Consider the following 19,097-nt stretch of genomic DNA (forward strand, 5'->3'; position numbering starts at 1 on the left):
GGGGTTCCCGCCCCCGCTCGGGAAGGCGTGGGGCGCTCGTTTTGAGCGGCGGGAGGAAAAATGAGTGATTGCCTAGCAGATCCCTTGTGTTATGTAATCCCCGCTCCGCCTCCCGGTACATCTCGCGCCTGAGTGCCTTGCAGCTAGTTTACAAAGTCTCCTCCCTTGGCCCCCAGATCTCTTAGGGATGGAGCATTGATTTATACAACGGAATGGGGCAGAGCATCGTATTTTCTCGTGATTATGTCCTGCCGCGGTGGGCGCCATGTTTATCCCAAGGACTATTTTCTCTAGATTGCTGGCACCTCCTGAAAAGGAATAATGCCATTGAATCACCTGCTTTTCTTCCTTTCTAAATGTTGGCCTGATTTCCACTCTCGCCGGACGTGGGATTCCTTCTTCGCACTGCACATTTCTCGACTCAGCCGTTTTTTGACTTTCTTTACTCAGAAATAGGTAGAGCTAGGAGTTGTAAGTCTTGGCCCAGTCATGCTCGATGTGAAGATTGAGGTACAGTTGAATTGTGCTATCACAGTAGTGCAGACAGTAGCCTGCCGCTTCACATTCCATAATGTTGGTTGTTATCCTGAGCTCAAAATAAAAATGAGGCTTTACTTTTAAAGGGATTTTCTCAGACTGATGGAGAAACTGATAAACAACAACGAATTTTCAATGCACCGGTGCTCTGCGCCTGGGAGCTTGGACTCTCCAGTTGGAGAGCAGAACTACTTCTGGTTCTTAACTTCGGAATGATTCTTAACTTCAGAGTGTGCAAAGAGACTTTGGAGATTGTTAAGCATGCAGTTTTGGGACCTCATACCCCAAACTGCTGATTAAGGTAACCATCACTTTAAAAGTTACGTATTGGTTTCATGTAAAGGTGTGCAAAATATGATGTTAAAACAATTAAATGGCAGATTGTACCCTTGATTTTTTTTTCTCTCTTATGTTGGTGGTACATCAAACTAAAGGAACCAACGGAAGGAACTGTTAGCATGAACAGGATTTTGGTAGGCTTTTCACTAGGGGAATGAATAATCTAGGAATTTCTAGCAGTTCACAAAGGTGTGGCCAGCTGATCCCCAGGGGGCCCTCAGACTCTTTCTTGGGAACCTTGAGGTCGTAACCAATTTCAAAATACAGCGATAAGACCCCCCCAACCCGTTTTAAACTGACATTTCCACTGATGGTCAAAAGTTAATGCTGGGAAATTACGACTGGTAGTGCCTTGGCAAGAAGCAAGGCTGTGGCACCAGACTTGTTTGAAAACGTTCTTGAGGAAGCAGTAAAAAGTATTAGTATTATTAAATCTTAGCTTTTGAGTGCATCTTTTTAATTTTTAAGAATCTGTGATGTTAGCTGGGTGTGATGGTACATGTGCACTTCTTTAATACCAGCACTTGGGAGGCTGAGGCAGGAGGATCACTGTGCGTTTAAAGCCAGCCTGCACTGCATAGTGAGACCCTGCCTCAAAAAACCCCAAAAGAATCTATGGTGAAATGAGAAGTGTGCATAAAACATTTATGCCATCTCTGCAGGTGTGGTGGTTCTGAGGAAAAACATTTGTAACACTTGAGTTGTAAGCTGCTTATTTCATGGAACGGCATTTTTACTTGAAGGGACTGACTGCAGTTTTTCACACCTGATACTTTATTTTATTGGTACGGGAATCAAACTCAGGACCTTGTGCTTGCCAGACAGGCGCTTATGCCGCTGAGCTATATCCCCGGCCCCACACCTGATATTTGATAGGATTTTTTTGAAAATGAAGTTAGTTTTTCACTGCTAAGAGAACAGATGACAGTATTTATTTGTGAAAAAATTTAAGTGAAAAATTAGGATTTTTAAAAAGTCGACAGATCGTTTTATGGCTTTCCAGTATTTTTTCTTACATCATCAGTAGTTAGCTGCGGTTTAAGTAAAATGTATAATGAAATATGTCATTTGGAAGACAGACATTTTCCAAATGACCAATATATGGTGTTGCAAAATTGTGCAATGGTAAATGATCCTTTCAAAATAGTAGTTACACCAATAGATTTTTTTTCTGGCTTTTTGTTTGCTTTTGTTGTTTGAGTCAGGGTCTCACTACACTGGCCTTGCGCCTGTTGGGATTACAGGTGTGTGCCACAATGCTTGGCACCAGTGGATTTTTTTTTTTTTTTTTTTTTTTTTAAGTATAATGATGGCTTATTTGGAAAAAGGTGGACAAGAAAGAAGATAGACAGCTGCCGTGGGATGATGGGGCATCAGACCTGAAAGACAACACCAGTGGATTTTAATGTAACAAAAATGAACAATTTATTGATATTTTTCAAATGCAAAGCTGTAAGAAACTATTGTTTATGTGCTCAAGGTAGTACAGACACTAAAGAAAGTATAGTTTTAGTATTTATAAATAGACATTGTTATTGGGAAAGTGTATTAAAATATTTTTCTCTTATGTCATCTTTTTTTGGTTTTGGTTTTTCTCCGGTACCGGGAACCGAACTCACGACCTTGCGCTTGCCAGGCAGGCGCTTTTTGCCGCTGAGCTAAATCCCTAGCCCCTTATGTCATCTTTTTAAGGTCAGATCTTCATTATATACTGAACAGTGTCTAACAACAGACTGAATGAAGAAGTAGCTATGAGAATGCAACTGTCTCGTATTAAGCTAGACACAGAAGTATTTATAAGGGTGAAAAACAGTATTTTGGAGGAAAATAGTGCCTTTTTATTATAAGCGTTACTTATTAGCATATAATGGGTTTGTTTTTAGATATATTGACAAATATTTAAAACTTTTGTCTAATTTCTAATGTTGTAAATGTGAAAAATTACGCACATAAATAAAAAAATCTTTGGATTCATTCCTTTTTTTTTTGGTTTTGGTTTTGGTTTTTCTCCGGTACCGGGAACTGAACTCACGACCTTGCGCTTGCCAGGCAGGCGCTTTGCCGCTGAGCTAAATCCCCAGCCCCTCCTTTATTTAATTTACAGAGGATTACGCATAGGGCCTTTGCACTATGCTGCATCCTCAGGCATTTCTTTATTTTTTAGACAGGGTCTCGCTTAATTGCTGAGGCTGAGCTCAGCCTTGGGATTCTTCGGTCTCAGCCTTCCAAAGGGCTGGGATTACAGGCATGTGCCACCATATCCAATTTAAAGGCAGTCATTTTAAGAGGCCAAAAAATTTCACAATTCAAAACCAAAAAAATTGGAAAGTCATTGGGTTTGTCCTATGCTTCTGCTTTTCAGATCATCCAAGTCTGCCTTCATTTACCATCTGCTAAAGAATTTACAAATACTAGTTGGAATTAATAATGGAAGAAGCAGTAGTGTTGGGAGGATTTCTAGAACAAAGGGCTTGTTTGAGTCCTGGCTGGGATTATTTATTAACTGTATAGCTTTAGGGAAGTTAACTTGGTCTCTAAACTTCTGTTTTGACAGAGGCATAATTGTGAGAATTCATTGAGATAATGTAAAGTGCATAACAGTGCATCCTAATTATAATAAAATAAAACAATTCCAGTTCAGTCTGATTCTTCGTATTATGTCCATTTAATTCACTTTGATTGAAGGTGGAAATTCCTGAGTTAAATTATAAATCCTAGAGCTGGTTGATGGCCTTCGTTGTAATTATCAAGATGGTAAGACTTGAGTTCGGTTCCCGGTACCGGAGAAAAACCAAAAAAAAAAAAAGATGGTAAGACTTTGATAGATTGTATGGTATTCTGCTCTGTGATATAAGGCTATAGCCACAAAACTATATTTTTACATATAATTGAAGTGGGGGGGAGAGAAACTTGCCTTTTGGTAGGATTTAGCAGAGTTAAAGGAAATTGAGGGAGTAGAAATAGAATTCAGACTACATGCAACTGTTTGTGAAGTTTTCCATGGGAGATAGGAAAGGGAATCCTGAATATTGATCCCTTTTAAGTAGTGGTCTTATTGTTACATTAGGATCCCCCTTCCCTTTAAGTAAAGAGTGCATCACTAATATTTGTGTGCTTAATAGGGGGTTCACTGCTAGACAAGTAGGAAGGTATTTTGAGTTTGGAAATTATTAGACCAGTTAGGATTATTTAAAAACTTTGACTATTACATGTAAGATGCAATTGTGAGATGCTACTAGAGCAAGATTCAAAAGGCTGGATAAATAAAAACTCGTTAAATATTTAATTATACTCCAATGTTAAGTAAAGCTTTTGAATGTACACCAGTTATGTCTGTTTCATGGGCAAATTGAGTAGCCCTAAATGTTTTTTGGAATAAATCCTTTTTAAAGCCAAAAATTTAGGTAAAATGGAAACACAAATGCCAAATGTTTTGAGGATCTTCATTGCTTATTTTTTAACATTGGAGTAAGAGAGTGCGTTATTAATTAGATTTTTGTGCATGTCTGTTGTCCCAGCTACTCAGGAGGCTGAGGCTGGAGAATGAGTTGAGCCTAGGAGATTGAGGTGAGACTGGGCAATACAGTTAAGACCATCTCAAAAGCAAGAGTTTTTCTGTTTGTAAAAATTATTTTTCCTGCTGGGCATGGTGGTAATTCCAGCACTCTGGAGACTGAGGCAGGAGGATCACTGAGAGTTTGAGGCCATCCTGGGCTACATAGTGAATTCAAGACCATCCTGGACTATATATAACAAGACACTGTCTCAAAAAAAATTTTTTTCCCGTTCCAAATGTGCTTTGCTTCTTGATTTATGGGCAGTGAATTGAAAATGTTAGATACTAAATTCTTTAGTTCTGAAATTTCTGTTCGTGCTATGAAAACCACCAGCAAATGAAAGGAATTCAAAGCTTTGAGAATCAAGTAGGGAAAGTTGTGGTAGAATACAGGTCTTTTCCTGGTTTTATTTGAGATGAAGAGATATTGGGGACCTGGCAAAGATCCCCAGCTGCCTGTATGAGGGCTGCCACGAAAGGGTGAAATAAAAAACAGACAAATAGAGTAGTACGTGAATCGGGGCTGGGAGATGAGTGCCTCAGGATGGGCAGAGACCAAGACACACCACGCCAGGCACTGTTTATTGGGTGTATACAATGTTAGGTAGGAGGGGTTATTGGAAGACGAGGTTGGCAGCAAGATAATCTTGGGGTGATACCAGAGGGCAGAGATGATCTTAATGCCCTCTGGAGAGTGATTTTTTTTTTTTTTTTTTTTTCTGGAGAGTGATTTTATGCCTGGAAGTGTTTTTTAATCTTGTGATTTTAGTTTAGTCTTAGTGGATGGGAGAGGTTGACCCATCCCTGAAGAGTTGTATCCTCTTTTTCAATTATGTAGACTGTTTCAGTTATGTTTATATGTACTGATTAGTTGATTATATAGGACCTGAGTGTACGGTTAACTTTATTTGCTAGTATTTAAGGTATCACCCTTTCTCCTCTGGAACAGTCTTTACCTGGTACACTTGGAAGGAAGGATGAGTGCCAAGATAGGAGACTTTGGGTATTGCTAATAGTCCTGTGTGAGCTGCATTGTTAAGTAAAACTTTTGCATATACACAAATCATGTCACTGGTGTTACTACTAATATCAAGTGCAGAATCCAACTTGGTTACCAGTGTCAACAGTCAATGGAAGAAGGCAGTGTTCATCTTCATCTCACAATACCCCCTTAGCAACCATGGTAAACCACTTTAGATTTATTTATTAATTATTTTTGAGTGTGTGTTAGTAGTTACTGAACTCAGGGCCTTCTCACATATATTCACAGCTCTTTTAATTTTTTTTTTGAATCAAGTCTTGCTGAATTGTCCAGGCTTAACTCAAAGCTGTGATCTTTCTACCTCAACCTGTCAGTGCTAGGATTACAGATATGTGTTGTCACACCTGCTTTTTTTTTTTCCTGCACCTGATGAGGAGATAGTATTTTTTTCTTATTTTAGAGAGAAAAAACAAAAACAATGATACAAGATTTCAACACAAGGTAATATGAGATTAAAAATGGTCAATATAACGTATATTGTTATCTTAAAAGTAGTTCAGATTATAAGATATAGACATGAAAAATTGATCAAACAATATAAACACATATCACTCTTTTCAGTGAACTAATAGAATTTGGTAGTATAATTACCTATCTTGTGTGTGTGTATATATATACATAAATACGTGTGTGTGTATATATATATATATATTTTTTTTTTCTTTTTCTTTCCTTTTTTTCTCCTCTTCCTCATCCCAGTTGTTTTCTTCTTGAGCAGTTGTGGCTTGTTTTTTTGGTCCTGGGAATCAAACTCAGGACCTTGTGCTTACTAGACAAGCACTGTGCCGCTGAGCTATATCCCTGGCTTACTTTTTATCTTTTAAGAAATGTGTATATTAGGTGTGATCAAAATACAGCAATACTTTGGGTTGTGAGTAATTTACTCTGCAAGTGTTTTGCAAGGTGAGCAACCATTTCTACATTTTAACTTGATAAAGGACTGATGTTGAGTCTTGCAATATGAGTAGTACATGACACTGGAGGTCACATGATCATAACTGAGCCAGTGGTTTTCTCTCTCGCTTGCTCTCTTGCCCTCTCACCCTTTTGCTTTCACTGTGGGATTGTGGGTGGATTGTCTCCCATGCACAGATGCTTGGTCTCAGGCTGCGGTGTTCGGCAGAAATAAGTGATTTCTTCAGAACATTGGAAGGTGCCCACAGCTGGCAATAGTGTATTTTTTGTCACTTCAAAGCACTTAGGGACAATCCATTGCTTTTCCATACAAGAGTAAGCTTAGGAGTGCTTTGCTTCATTCTAGGTCAGGCTGCCTGCAGATATAGACCCTTTCCTCTGCTGCCTTATTGCCAGTTACATTAAATAGCAAGAGTTTATTAATACTGTACTGTAGTCAACATCCATGCGAACATATACAATGGCCCCCATGCAGAAAAAGGTTGAAAAGAAAAACGGTAAGAAGAAGCAGATGATTACAGTAGAAGTTAAAAAGGAAATCATTAAGAAGTATGAACGAGGTATGCGAGTGGCTGAAATTGCAAGATTTTATAAGAAGTCTACATCAACCATTTGCACAATATTAAAGAAGAAAGAAGAGATAAGGGGGCTAGATGCAGCAAAAGGAGTCACAAGAATATCGAAGCAACGGCCACGTGTTCTGGAAGATGTAGAAAAGTTACTTCTGGTTTGGATAAATGAGAAGCAAGTAGCAGGTGATATTGTGACTGAGAACTTCATCTGTGAGAAGGCAAAGGCCTTATATACTGACCTCATAAGTAAAATGCCAGGTACATCAACAGAAAATGAAGATGGCTTCAAGGCAAGCAGGGGATGGTTTGATAACTTTAAGAGGAGAAGTGGCTTCCATAGTGTTGTGAGGCACAGAGAGGCTATGAGTTCGAATGCTAAGGCAGCTGAGGCCTTTGCTACCGAGTTCCAGAAGCTTGTGGTTTCCGAGTGTTATCTGCCAGAGCAAGTTTTTAACTGCAATGAGACGGGTCTTTTTTGGAAAAAGATGCCAAAGAAGATGTACACTACAGAAGAGAATGCAATGCCTGGTCACAAGCCCATGAAAGACCGTCTCATCCTCTTGTTTTGTGCTAACGCAAGTGGGGATTTCAAAGTCAAACCCTTGCTTGTGTGTCATTCCAAGAATCTACCAGCCTTCAAGAAATTCAAGGTGCAGAAGAGCCAGTTTAACATTATGTGGCGGTCCAACAGCAAGACTTTGGTTACTCGAATCTTCTTCATTGAGTGGATCAATGAAGTCTTTGGTCCTGCAGTGAAAAAATACTTTCTAGAAAAGAATCTGCCACTGAGAGCCTTGCTGGTTATGGATAATGCCCCTGCTCATCCTCCAGGCTTTGAGAATGACTTCCTGGAGGAATTGAAGTTCATTAAAGTTAAGTTCCTTCCTCCCAATACCACTCCAATGCTCCAGCCCATGGATCAGCAGGTCATTTCGAACTTTAAGAAGCTTTACACCAAAGCACTATTTCAGTGGTGCTTTGAAGTGACCAAAGGAACAAACCTTACCTTCCAAGAGTTTTGGAAACATCATTTCCACATTGTAAACTGCCTCAAGATCATTGATAAAGCCTGGGATGGAGTTACTAAGAGAACCCTCAATTATGCTTGGAGAAAATTGTGGCCTGATTGCATTCTTGGACATGACTTAGAGGGCCTTGCTCATGAACAGGAGCCGCCTGTTGTTGATGAAATTATGTCCTTGGGGAAGACCTTAGGACTGGAGGTGAATGAGGATGACATTCAAGAGATGGTGGAAGAACATGGCCAGGAGCTGACCACTGAAGAACTGATGGATCTGCATCGCAAGCAACAGCAGGAGGTTATGGAGGAGACCTCATCTGCAGAGGAGGAGGAGGAGGAGAGAAAAGTGGAAGAGTCCCTCCCTTCAAATAAGATTAGGAAGATATGTAAAATGTGGGAAACAGTGAAAAGTTTTGTGGAAAAGCATCACCCGAATAAAGCTGTAGCAGTGCGAACAGTGAATCTGTTTAACAACAATGTGATGTCACATTTCTGCGAAATCCTCAAAAGGAAGCAAAAGCAAGTATCATTGAATAGGTTCCTTGTTAAAGTTGCACGAAAAGAAAAAAGATTCTATGGAGCCAATAGATAGCAATGATTCCCTTAGTGATAGTGAAAGTCATCCTGCACAATAACCCTCCTCTCTCTTGTCTCCCTCACACCAGCCACAAAGGTTTTCAAAGGTAAGTACAGGTTATTTATTTTTCTTTATATTTTGTGTTGTTTACTGTAATAGTTTTTATATGAATATTTTTGGGTTGTGGAATGAATCATCAGAGTTTCCATTATTTCTTTTTTTGTTTGTTTTTTTGTTTTTTTTCTGGTATCGGGAACTGAACTCACGACCTTGCACTTGCCAGGCAGGCGCTGTGCCGCTGCGCTAAATCCCCAGCCCCCCATTATTTCTTTTTTTTTTTCTTTTTTCCGGTACTGGGAATTGAACTCATAACCTTGCTCTTGCCAGGTAGGTGCTGTGCCACTGAGCTAAATCCCCAGCCCCCCGATTATTTCCTGTGGGAAAATTTGCTTTGATATACAAGTGCTTTGGATTACAAGCATGTTTTCAGAATGAATTATGCTCACAGACCAAGGTTTTACTGTATAAGTGTTTATTTAAATTAAAAAAAATTTACACCATGTGCTTTGGCATACTTCTGTAATTCCAGCACTTGGGAGGCTGAGGCAGTAGGATTGCTATGAATTCAAGATCAGCTGGCGCTACATAGTGAATCCAAGGACAGTCTCAACTACATAGACCCCATCTCAAAAAAAAAAACCCCCAAAACCCAAAAAGAAAAAAAATTTTAAAATTACAGACACATTGCCATTAATCCCCCTCAAAATATCCCCTTCACGCAAGGCATGGTGGTGCACACCTGTAATCCCAGCACTTGGGAGGCTGAGGCAGGAGGATTGCTTCAATGTTTGAGACCAGCCTGGGCTATAAAGTGAGTTCAAGGCCAACCTAAGCTTCATAGTAAAACCCTGTTTCAAAAAGACAAAACAAACAAAAAAACCCCCTTCACTTCGAACACATTTATCCCATTGATCTTGTCACTTCCTGAAGCAGTTTTGGAAGTCCCTTTTCATAAATGTCTTTATAAGATATGATCAAAAATGGGTGAATGCTGCTGCTGAGTGGCATGTAACAGAAAAACAGACTTATAAAAAACTACAATATGTTCTTATCCACCTGCTATAGCCAGATTTGGCACCTTGTGAATTGTGATCCTTTTCCAAATTCAGAATGACCATGAAAGGTAAATGCTTTGAATTGATTCAGGACACCGGTGCAGCTATGACAAGCACAACTAAAGGTACTCACGAAGGATTTCCAGAACAGCCTTAGAAAGTGGCAGAAATCACTTATTTCTGCCTTAGAAAGTGGGATAAGTGTTTTCAAAGTGAAATTTGAAGAAGAATTAATGGCCATGTGTCTTCTTGTGACAAATATTTTTAAAATTTAAACATTCACCGTATCTTTCCATCATACCTTGTGTATAAGGTACATGAAAATTGATCCCAGAAACTGGCAAAAGATAACAGAAAATTCAGCTAACAAGACTATCAGTTAATGTTAAAAGGGTAATGGCAGAATATAGCGTTTCATCACAGCAGAGGTATGAAAAGTTAGTCTTTTCCCTCAGCTTTTTATTAAGAAAAATTCATGCAGGTTAAAAAAAACAGGTGGAAAAAACCTGTTTTTTAAGAAACACCTATCATGAATACACCACCTAGATATAATGATTTGAAATATTTTCATATATATGCCAAATGAAGAAAAAAATCGGCCTGTTAGTATCTTTAAGAAGATACCAAACTTTCTATTTGCTGAGCCCTTTGAAAGGTCACACTGAAGACATTTTCTTTTTTTTCTTTTTTTTTGTTTTTTTCCTGGTACCGGGAGTCGAACTCACGACCTTGTACTTGCCAGGCAGGTGCTGTGCCGCTGAGCTAAACTCCCAGCTCCCTGAAGACATTTTCACTGAACAGTTCATGTATTTGCCAAATGCGAATGCTTTTTAATTTTTTATTTATTTTTTATTTTAGAGTAGTACATGAGAAACAAAAAAATAGAACAGTAGCAGCATGCCAGTATCACAAACATAAACAAATCAAAGCAAGAACATTCAAAGTGATACAGGGTCTCAAGACAAATTAATACAAATTAACAGTGGTTGTTACATTGCATATTGCTATCCTCAACTACATTGCTCACATTATCAGATGTAAGAATGAAAGATTGCTCAAAACATTAAAAAGAATAAGAAAATAATTATTCAGGAAAATATTAGAGATAATACAGAGTTTCACTAGACAAGATGCTAGGAGTTCACCATTGTAATTCCATTGCATATTGTTACCTTCAAATCAGTTACTCAGACCACCGGACTCAAGCATGCAAAGTTTATCAGAACATAAAAAATTGTGAGCATTAATTGTTCATTTCAATACACCATCAGACAACAGCAGTACAGCCATCACAGTTATTCATATATAATTATGTTTTGCCTTGCTTCTTTTTTCTTTCCCTCATCCCAGTCATTCCTTCCTTTGAGCAATTTCTTTCCCTTTCCTATCGTCTATTGTATGTTTTGAGTTTTACTTAGTCTTTCAGGTTCCTACACCAAGGAGACAATATGATGTTTACACATGTGGGTCTGATTTATTTGACTTATGAGTATAGTGTTTAATTGCATCCATTTACCTACAAAAGCCTCGAGTTTATCTTTAAATACCACAACTTTTTTATCCATTCCTCAGTGGATGGGCATCTGGGTTGTTTCCAAGATTTAGCTATAACAAATTGTGCTGCTATAAACATGGGTGCACATATATCGCTGTGGTATGATGTCTTTAATTCTTCTGGGAAAATATCCAGAAGGGGAATAGCTGGGTTAAATGGGACTTGTAATCCTAGTTTTGTGGGGAATCTCCAAATTGATTTCCACAGTGGTTTTACCAATCTACACTCCCACCAGCAGTGAAGTAGGGTTCCTTTCTCCCCACAGCCTCTCCAGCATTTGTTATTGGTCGATTTCTTGATGATAGCCAGCGAATACTTTTATAAAAACATAACTGTTTGGTCTTCCCTTTTTTGGGTGGTACAGGAATCGAACTCAGGCACTGTACCACTGAGCTAAACCTCTGGCCCCTACCACTGTCTTTCTAAGAAAATTAAAAATACATTCTAAATGTCATCTGATATCTACTGTAGATTCAAATGTTCTAGTTGGTCTCCCAATTGTTTTGCTTTTTTTTTTTTTCGGTACAAGGGATTGAACTCGGTGCCTTTGCACTGAGCAGCGTCTGTCCTCAGCCCATTATTGTTACTGATTTTGAGATGGGGCCTCTTTTATTCATTAAGTTGCCCATGTTGGGTTCAAACTTGCTGTTCTTTTGCCTCAGCTTTCCAGAGTGCTGGGATTACAGGCAAATGCCACTAAACATGACTCTAAAATTTTCAGATAGTTTTCAATGTACCAGGACCCAGTAAAGATTCACATATTTGATTTAGTTATGTCTCTAGTTTCTTTTAATTTAGTGTGCTCTCAGTTTGTGTATATATGCGTGCATGTGTGTGATATTGCATTTTTCAAGAGACTACCTTTGTTGTTTTATAGAACGTTCCTCTTTTTTGTTTGGTTTTTAAGATAGCCTTTTAATGCAGTGCAGGTAGGCCTTGGACTTACCATGTAGACCAGGCTGGCCTTTTTTTTTTTTTCTCCATTTTTTGAGACAGGGTCTCCCTATACAGTTTAGGTGACCTTGAACTTGTGATACTTTTCTGCCTCAGCCTCCCCTTGCTGGGAGGTAGTTTATATTTAAACTGAGCAGAGAGCCCTTCAGCATCTAGACTATGATCTTGAAATATTATTCCCCATCAATAGTATCCCTTGAGGAAACAGCTGGTTCTAGATCTCGGCAGGAGATGTAGGAGATCGGGACCATCTTGTCTAACAGACTAGGAATAATTTTACCAGGCAGTAAAGGGATTGTGTCAGAAGGATTCAGGAGCCAACGGAAGATGTTCCCACTCACCAATATAAGACACTTTGAGTATCAAAACATGAAATACGTTTAATCTGTAGTATTATGGTAGTTTAAGAAAAAGTTTATTGGTCACTTTGGGGACATGCTACTGAACCAACTTACTTTCAAAACTGATGCAGGGAAAGAATCAAGCAGGATAATTTGGAGAACCAAATTATATGATGTTGGTTTGTTTGCTTTTCCTTGGGGTAGTAGAGGTTGGACCCAGAGAGCACTGAGCTACTACATTTTCAGTCTTTTTTATTTTTTGAGAACAGGGTCTTAAATTGCCCAGGGTGCTCTTAGATTTGTAATCCTCCTGCCTCAGCTTTAGGAGTATCTGGGATTACAGATGTGGGCTACCTACCTTGGCTATTTTTGCTTGTTTTTTTAATGGAAGTGTTCCAGGAATAAACAAAGAAGGAATGACTAGATTGACTGGATCTAGACAATGAGCTTTTCTCCAATTGGAAGAAAACACCAACCCCATGAGTAGTCTTGGAGAAAAAAATTAAGCCTGTCTCTTGAATATTGAGATAGTTGATATTAAAGAACTGTCAATTTTTTAGGCATATGATTTTTTTTTTTTTACTGTGATGTTTAAGTGTGTGTGTGTGTGTGTGTGTGTGTATGTGTGTGTGAGAGAGAGAGAGAGAGAGAGGGAGAGAGGGAGAGATGGAAGGAGGGAGACTAGAAATTGAACCAGGGCCTTGTGCATGGTAGGAGCATAACACTGGGTCTAGCAGACCCATTCCTTACTTTTCTATTGTACATTTGTACTTTAGCATAGTAGTAGCCAGCTGTGGTCTCAGTACCCTTCCTTGAGGGATACAGGAAACTGTATTTACCCACTTGGTAGGACAAATGGCAAGGTGTGCAAAAGTGGCAAAATGGGATTTTTACCCTCCTATTGCTCTGTGTAACTTTGTTTTGTGTGTGATTACTCAAGCATCACAGAGAGTCCAGTAGACCCACACCACTCCAGGATTTGTTAAAATAAAGTTTTCTTTTGATTTTGGTAGAAGTAGCCCAATTCAGTACAGTGCTTATGAAAAACCAGATTTGCAAGTTTTGGAGGAAATCAGAAGTGAATCAGGTTACTCATGCATGGATGATGAAGATGATCCATTATGAGAAAATACATGCGTTCATAACAGAAGTGTAGTGTGGGTATGTGATGATGATGATGATGACAACAGTGGTGACTTTGGTGTTGGCCACGTGAGCCAAAGTTTTGTGACCATGAAGTGGAGCGAGAATCAACTGATACAGACACAGGGAATGCAAACCTCCTCGATTCAGATGATGAAGAAAACAGCAATGTGAGTACATATCTGACTAGTCGAAATGCTGCAAAATGGCCATGCAACCAAAGGGAACAATTCAGTGTTAGAGCTAGGTCCACAAATATAATGTGGATCTTGGCAGGGGTGAAACATACTGGACAGAATGCCAGCACTGCTATTCAGTGCTGGGAATTGTAACAGACAAAATGCTACAAGATGCTGTGAAATACACAAAGGCTGAAATGCAAGTAAAACATTCTATGTGCACCAATAGCCATGTTAAAAATTGTATCTATTATGACACCTCATTAGATGAACTGAAAGCGTCCATGGGTCTGTTGTACTTAGCAGGGCTTTCTCATGGTGATCACAGGAATATAAGAGAGTTATGGAAAAGTGATGGGTCAAAATGTGGCATAAAAATTTATGCCCTTGTAGATGTGAAGACTTACAATGCTTTCAATATAGAAATTTATCCTGGAACTCAGCCATCAGGTCCTTATTCATATAATAGTAAATCAAATGCTGTTGTGAACAGACTTGCTGCTCCCATCTCCTAATGGAATATGACATTTGACAATTGGTTTGCCAGTTTCCGATCTGTGTTGCCTTTACTAACAGCACAAGTTGACCAGTGCAGGAACTGTGCACAGGAACAGAGGAGAAATTCCAAAGAAAACGTTGCAATTTCAAAACAGTTGTATAGTACAGTCTTTGGATTTGAGAAAGATATAACACTGGCCTCATATATGGCAAAGAAAAACAAACTGGTTCTGCTGATGTCAACACTTCACACGATGGGGAAATATTGGTGGGAAACCTTGCCTGAATGGAAGCCTGAGATGGAACGTTTCTGCAACAAAACCAAAGGTGGAGTAGATGTTGTTGAAGAGTTATGCAGCAACTATGATGTCACTTGAAACACAAAGCAGTGGCCAGTGGTTGTGTTTTACTCGACGCTAAACATATGTGGTGTAAATAGTTTGGTAGTTCAAAAGAAAGTAAGTGCAAAATATCATGAAGAAGTTTTCTTAGAGGATTGGGACTAGAGCTCAAAAGAGATCATTTACAGCAGAAGAAAAACAAAACGTTTTTGCCCAGGGAACTATGCGAAAAAATTGTGCAGCGCACTGGAGCTGATAGGTGAACAGGCAGGTGCAGCATCGCAAAGACCTACTATGACAACAGGAGAACAAAAAGATGTCAGCTGCGCCCTACAAGAAAGGTCGTGAAAACGAAACATACGTGCTATCAGGGCAAGCGATACTTGTGTATGGAACAAGCAGTCATGTGTGAAGACTGCCTTGGGGGTGACAGTTAAAGCTTATTTCTGTGGTAGACCTTTGTTCATGTTCACATTGTAGTTCACTAGGTTTTTATTTTTGATGTTATCTTTTAGGTTTTATGAGCAGGTAAACTGCTGATGTGAAAATGTTGGTGTCTATTCTAAGCACTCATTACAACTTGGTATTTTATTTTATTGATGTATTATTTCTCTGCTCCGTGCATGTTGTACAATATAGTACGAAGCTCCTGACCAAATAGGAAGGGAAGAGAGGTGACAAGACTGCCACATAGGAAAGGAAAGCTAAGCACATGGACTGTCAGTGTGAGACATGTGCATGGAGCATGCAGTTGTCATGTGAAGCAAAGCTTTTGTAGAAGACTTCTATTGGTATTTTCATTGTAGTTCATTCAGAATTTATTTCTGATGTTGTCTTTTTGGTTTTGTAAGCAAGTACACAGATAGTGTGAAAATGTTGACGTCTGTTCTAAACACAATACATGTTAAGAATTTAATACTTTATTTTTTTGATATTTTATGTTCCTGTCAACTACATACTGTAATATAATGTGAACCTCCTATGGGCCGGGGATGTAGCTCAACAGTGCAGTGCAGCGCCTGCCTGGCAAGTGCAAGGTCCTGGTTCCATTCCCAGTACCAAAAAAAAAAGAAAACCTGACAAAATAGCAAGACCACTGAGGTGACCACTTTATGTCCTACAAAGAGACCAGGAAAGCAAAGCACATGTGCTGTCATTGTAAGTGATAAGTGTGTGGCAAGTGCTGTTGTTGTGTGTGCAATAATAAAGATTATTTTTTTGCGAAGTGCTGTTGGTATTTTCATTGTAGCTCATATAAGAATTTATTTGTGTTGTTCATTTTTAGACTTCATACACCAAACAGTGTTGAAAGTTTTTATGCTTTTTGAACAAACAATAAATACTAAAAATTCATTACTTCATTTTTGTGATTTTTTTCCTGTTAAGTACTCATTAATATAAAACTTGTAAATTTAAAATTAATAATTCATCGTTAGTAATATTCTGAAGAATAAATGTGAGTCTGACAGATCCATGTTTCTGTACCTTTATGACAAAATTAGTGTTATGCCCCTAGGGCTAAGCAAGTACTGTACCACTGAGCTACATCCCCAGCTTAGATTAAATTTTCAACTTTGAGACCCATATACCAAGATATTTGTGAATATGGTGTTAGAGATTTTTCTAAATAGTAGAGGAGGGGTGTGGGAATGTAGAGGAAATAAGATATATTCTGAGTTGATAATTTTTGAAACTGGGTGATAAGATTTACATACCTGACTTGCATTTAAAATGTAGCTGTCATTTGGAGTAGCAGAGGATCTGGGAATACAGCTAAGTGGTAGAGCATTTGCCTAGCGTGTGCAAGGGCCTCATGGATCTGAGCCTTGGCACTACGAAAAGCTGAGGGTGGGGAGCGGGTGGAAAAGGGAACCACTACACTTGATTTGGAGACTCATAGCTGTAGTAAGATAAAAGTTTGCCCTTCTGATTATAGTAGAAATCTCAAATTTAATGCCCATCGGAGTTTTTCCTCTTGATTTAGTACTTTTTTTTTTTTTTTTTTTTGATACTGAGGATCAAACCAGGACCTTCACACTGAAATTACATTCCCAACCTTTTTTCTTTTGAATTTTGAGGCAGAGTCTTGCTAAGTTACCCAGAATGGACTTAAACTTGTGAGTCTCCTGTCTCAACCTCCCAAATACTGGGATTATGTGTGTATATAATTATGCCCAGCTTATGCTAGCTTTTAGTTTTGAAATTGTTTTTGAGACGAGGTCTTGCTATACAGTTCAGGCTGGCCTTAAACTTGCAGTGATCCTTCTGCCTCAGCCTCTTGGGTGCTGGCATTACAGGAGTGTGCCACCACACCTGGCTGAAATTCAGTTTTATGTGCCAGTTATTTAGAACAAACAAGAATCTCCCTACTTTGATAAAAATTGAATTTCAGCTTTTTCTTCCAGAACCTCAGGCTTCACACATGCTAGGCAAGCACTATACCACTGAGCTACATTTCTAGCCTTTTAAAAATTTTTTATTTTGAAGCTGGCTGTGGTGGTGAATGCCTGTATCCCAGCCCCAGAAGACTGAGGAGGAGGATCACCAGTAATTTGTAACCTATCTCAGTAAACTAAAAGTTTTATTTTGAGATAGGGTCTTACCAAGTAGTCCAGGCTGGCCTTAAATTTGGGATCCTCCTGTGTCAGCCTTTTGAATAGCTAGGATTACGTGTATTGCAGTTGAAGTGAAGTATTTGGGGCTGTATGTGTTTTTGGGGGTACCTTGGATTGAACCCAGGACTTTTGCATTGAGATAAGTCCCCAGCCTTCTTTTTATTAAGACAGGATCTTGCTGAAGCCCCTATTTGCCCAGGCTGAGCTGGACCCTAAATTTTCCTGCCATAGCCTCCCAAAGTGCTGGGATTACAGGCATGTACCACCATGTTCAGTTCCATGCCACTGTTTTTAAATTTTTTATTAGTATATGTATTTAGTACATAATATTTACATTCCTTGAAGGTGTTGGCACATGTATTTAATTCCTTTTTTCAACGCCTTTCCCTTCCCTACCTCATCACCCATCCCTTGATCTTCTTCCTTTTTTTGTACATATTGCAGTACATAATATTTGAATTTCTTATGTATATTTGGTATATGTACATGATACATCTTAATTCTTTTTTTATCCCCTCTCCCTTCTTTCCAGCCTCCCTTCATATCTTGGTCCCCTTCGCCTTTGGGAAAGATATTATCTACCTTTTATTTTGCTCCTTATATTATACCTTGGGTTTCTCATATAAGAGAAACCATACGACATTGAAGCTTGTGTGTCTGATTTAGTTTACTTAACATTATAGTTTTGACTTGGAGGTGGTAGCACAGCCTGTAATCCGAGCACAAGGAGACTGAGGCAGGAGGAGTGCTGTGAGTTTGAGGCTGACCTGGGCTGCACAGCAACTTCAAGGACAGCCTGAACTGCCTAGTGAGACCCTGTCGTAAAAACACAAACCAAACCCACCAACCAAACAAACAACATTATGGTCTCAAGGTGCATCGGTTTTACCCATGACTTATCTTTCTTTATGACCATGTCACTTCTTTATACCAACATAATACAGAAGAGGAAATTTTTCAGTTTTTTTCCTTGTTAGAAATTAATTTAAAAACTTGGTTACACATAGAGTAATAGTTTCCTGGGAAGATCGGTACATTTTGTTTGCTTGCTTTGTTTTTGCTTTGTAGTTTAGGCTGGCCTTGAGCTCATGTGTAGCCCAGGCTTGCCTTGAACTCAGAGCCATACTCCTGCCTCAGCTTCCCAAGTACACTACCATGTCTGGCAAAGATCTGCACATTTTAATGCACATTTAGTGATTTCAGTCTGATCAAAAATAGTTTGTCAAGGTTCACTTCAAAGACCACAGAGAATGATTGTCTGTCTTCCTTGAGCATCTCAGTGGAAATTTTAAATTTAACATTTCATCATATTAAACTTTTTGATAACTGGAAACCTACGGGAAGGAAGCTGAATTTGCATTTTTAAAGTTTGCAAAGTTGATCCAGGGGAGTGGTGATGGTGCACTATATCCCAGCACTCAGGAGGCTGAGGCTGGAGAAATTGTGAGTTCAAGGTCAACCTGGACTACATATTGAGACCCTGTCTCAAAAAAAAAAGTACTGTGAAGTATTTAGGTTGATAACTTCTATTGTGGTATGAGCAGTCATTTTGATCTTGAGCTGTTTACATGCTAAATTGAAGAATTTACTTTCTGAGGTAACAGAGATCCAAATCTAGGGTTAAGTGATTGAAAAACTTGGTTTCAGTGTCATATGTAAAATACTGTCAGTGAACAGATTTACTTTTTGCTAAGTTAGCACTTCTGTGTTGTTAAAGAAAAAACTAAGTTGAATTATATTTCCATTTTGAGCATTTTAGTTACATTGGATTTTCTGACAGTGCTTTATTCCTGAGGA

The 19,097-nt window shown here is 38.9% G+C and overlaps 2 protein-coding genes across 3 annotated transcripts in view; both read left to right on the top strand.

Moving 5' to 3' along the window:
* The window catches only part of Pogz (pogo transposable element with ZNF domain), a 54,514-nt gene that overhangs the window by 722 nt on the left and 34,695 nt on the right, over positions 1–19,097 (top strand). The window contains exon 2 of one of the 2 annotated variants that reach the window (XM_005414573.2): positions 624–838. The exons of the other annotated variant lie outside the window; for it this stretch is intronic. The gene's annotated coding sequence lies outside the window, so the exon portion shown is untranslated. The remainder of the gene's footprint in view (positions 1–623; positions 839–19,097) is intronic. 2 annotated transcript variants of the gene reach the window in all.
* LOC102025068 (tigger transposable element-derived protein 1-like) lies at positions 7,772–8,640 on the top strand (the record flags this gene model as incomplete). The annotated part of the gene is given in 1 exon segment (XM_013509949.1): positions 7,772–8,640. A coding segment is annotated over 1 exon segment (803 nt), but the record flags the coding sequence as incomplete, so codon positions are not given.

The sequence above is a fragment of the Chinchilla lanigera genome, unplaced genomic scaffold (genome assembly GCF_000276665.1).
Source record: "Chinchilla lanigera isolate Chin_1 unplaced genomic scaffold, ChiLan1.0 scaffold00188, whole genome shotgun sequence".
Taxonomy (NCBI): domain Eukaryota; kingdom Metazoa; phylum Chordata; class Mammalia; order Rodentia; family Chinchillidae; genus Chinchilla; species Chinchilla lanigera.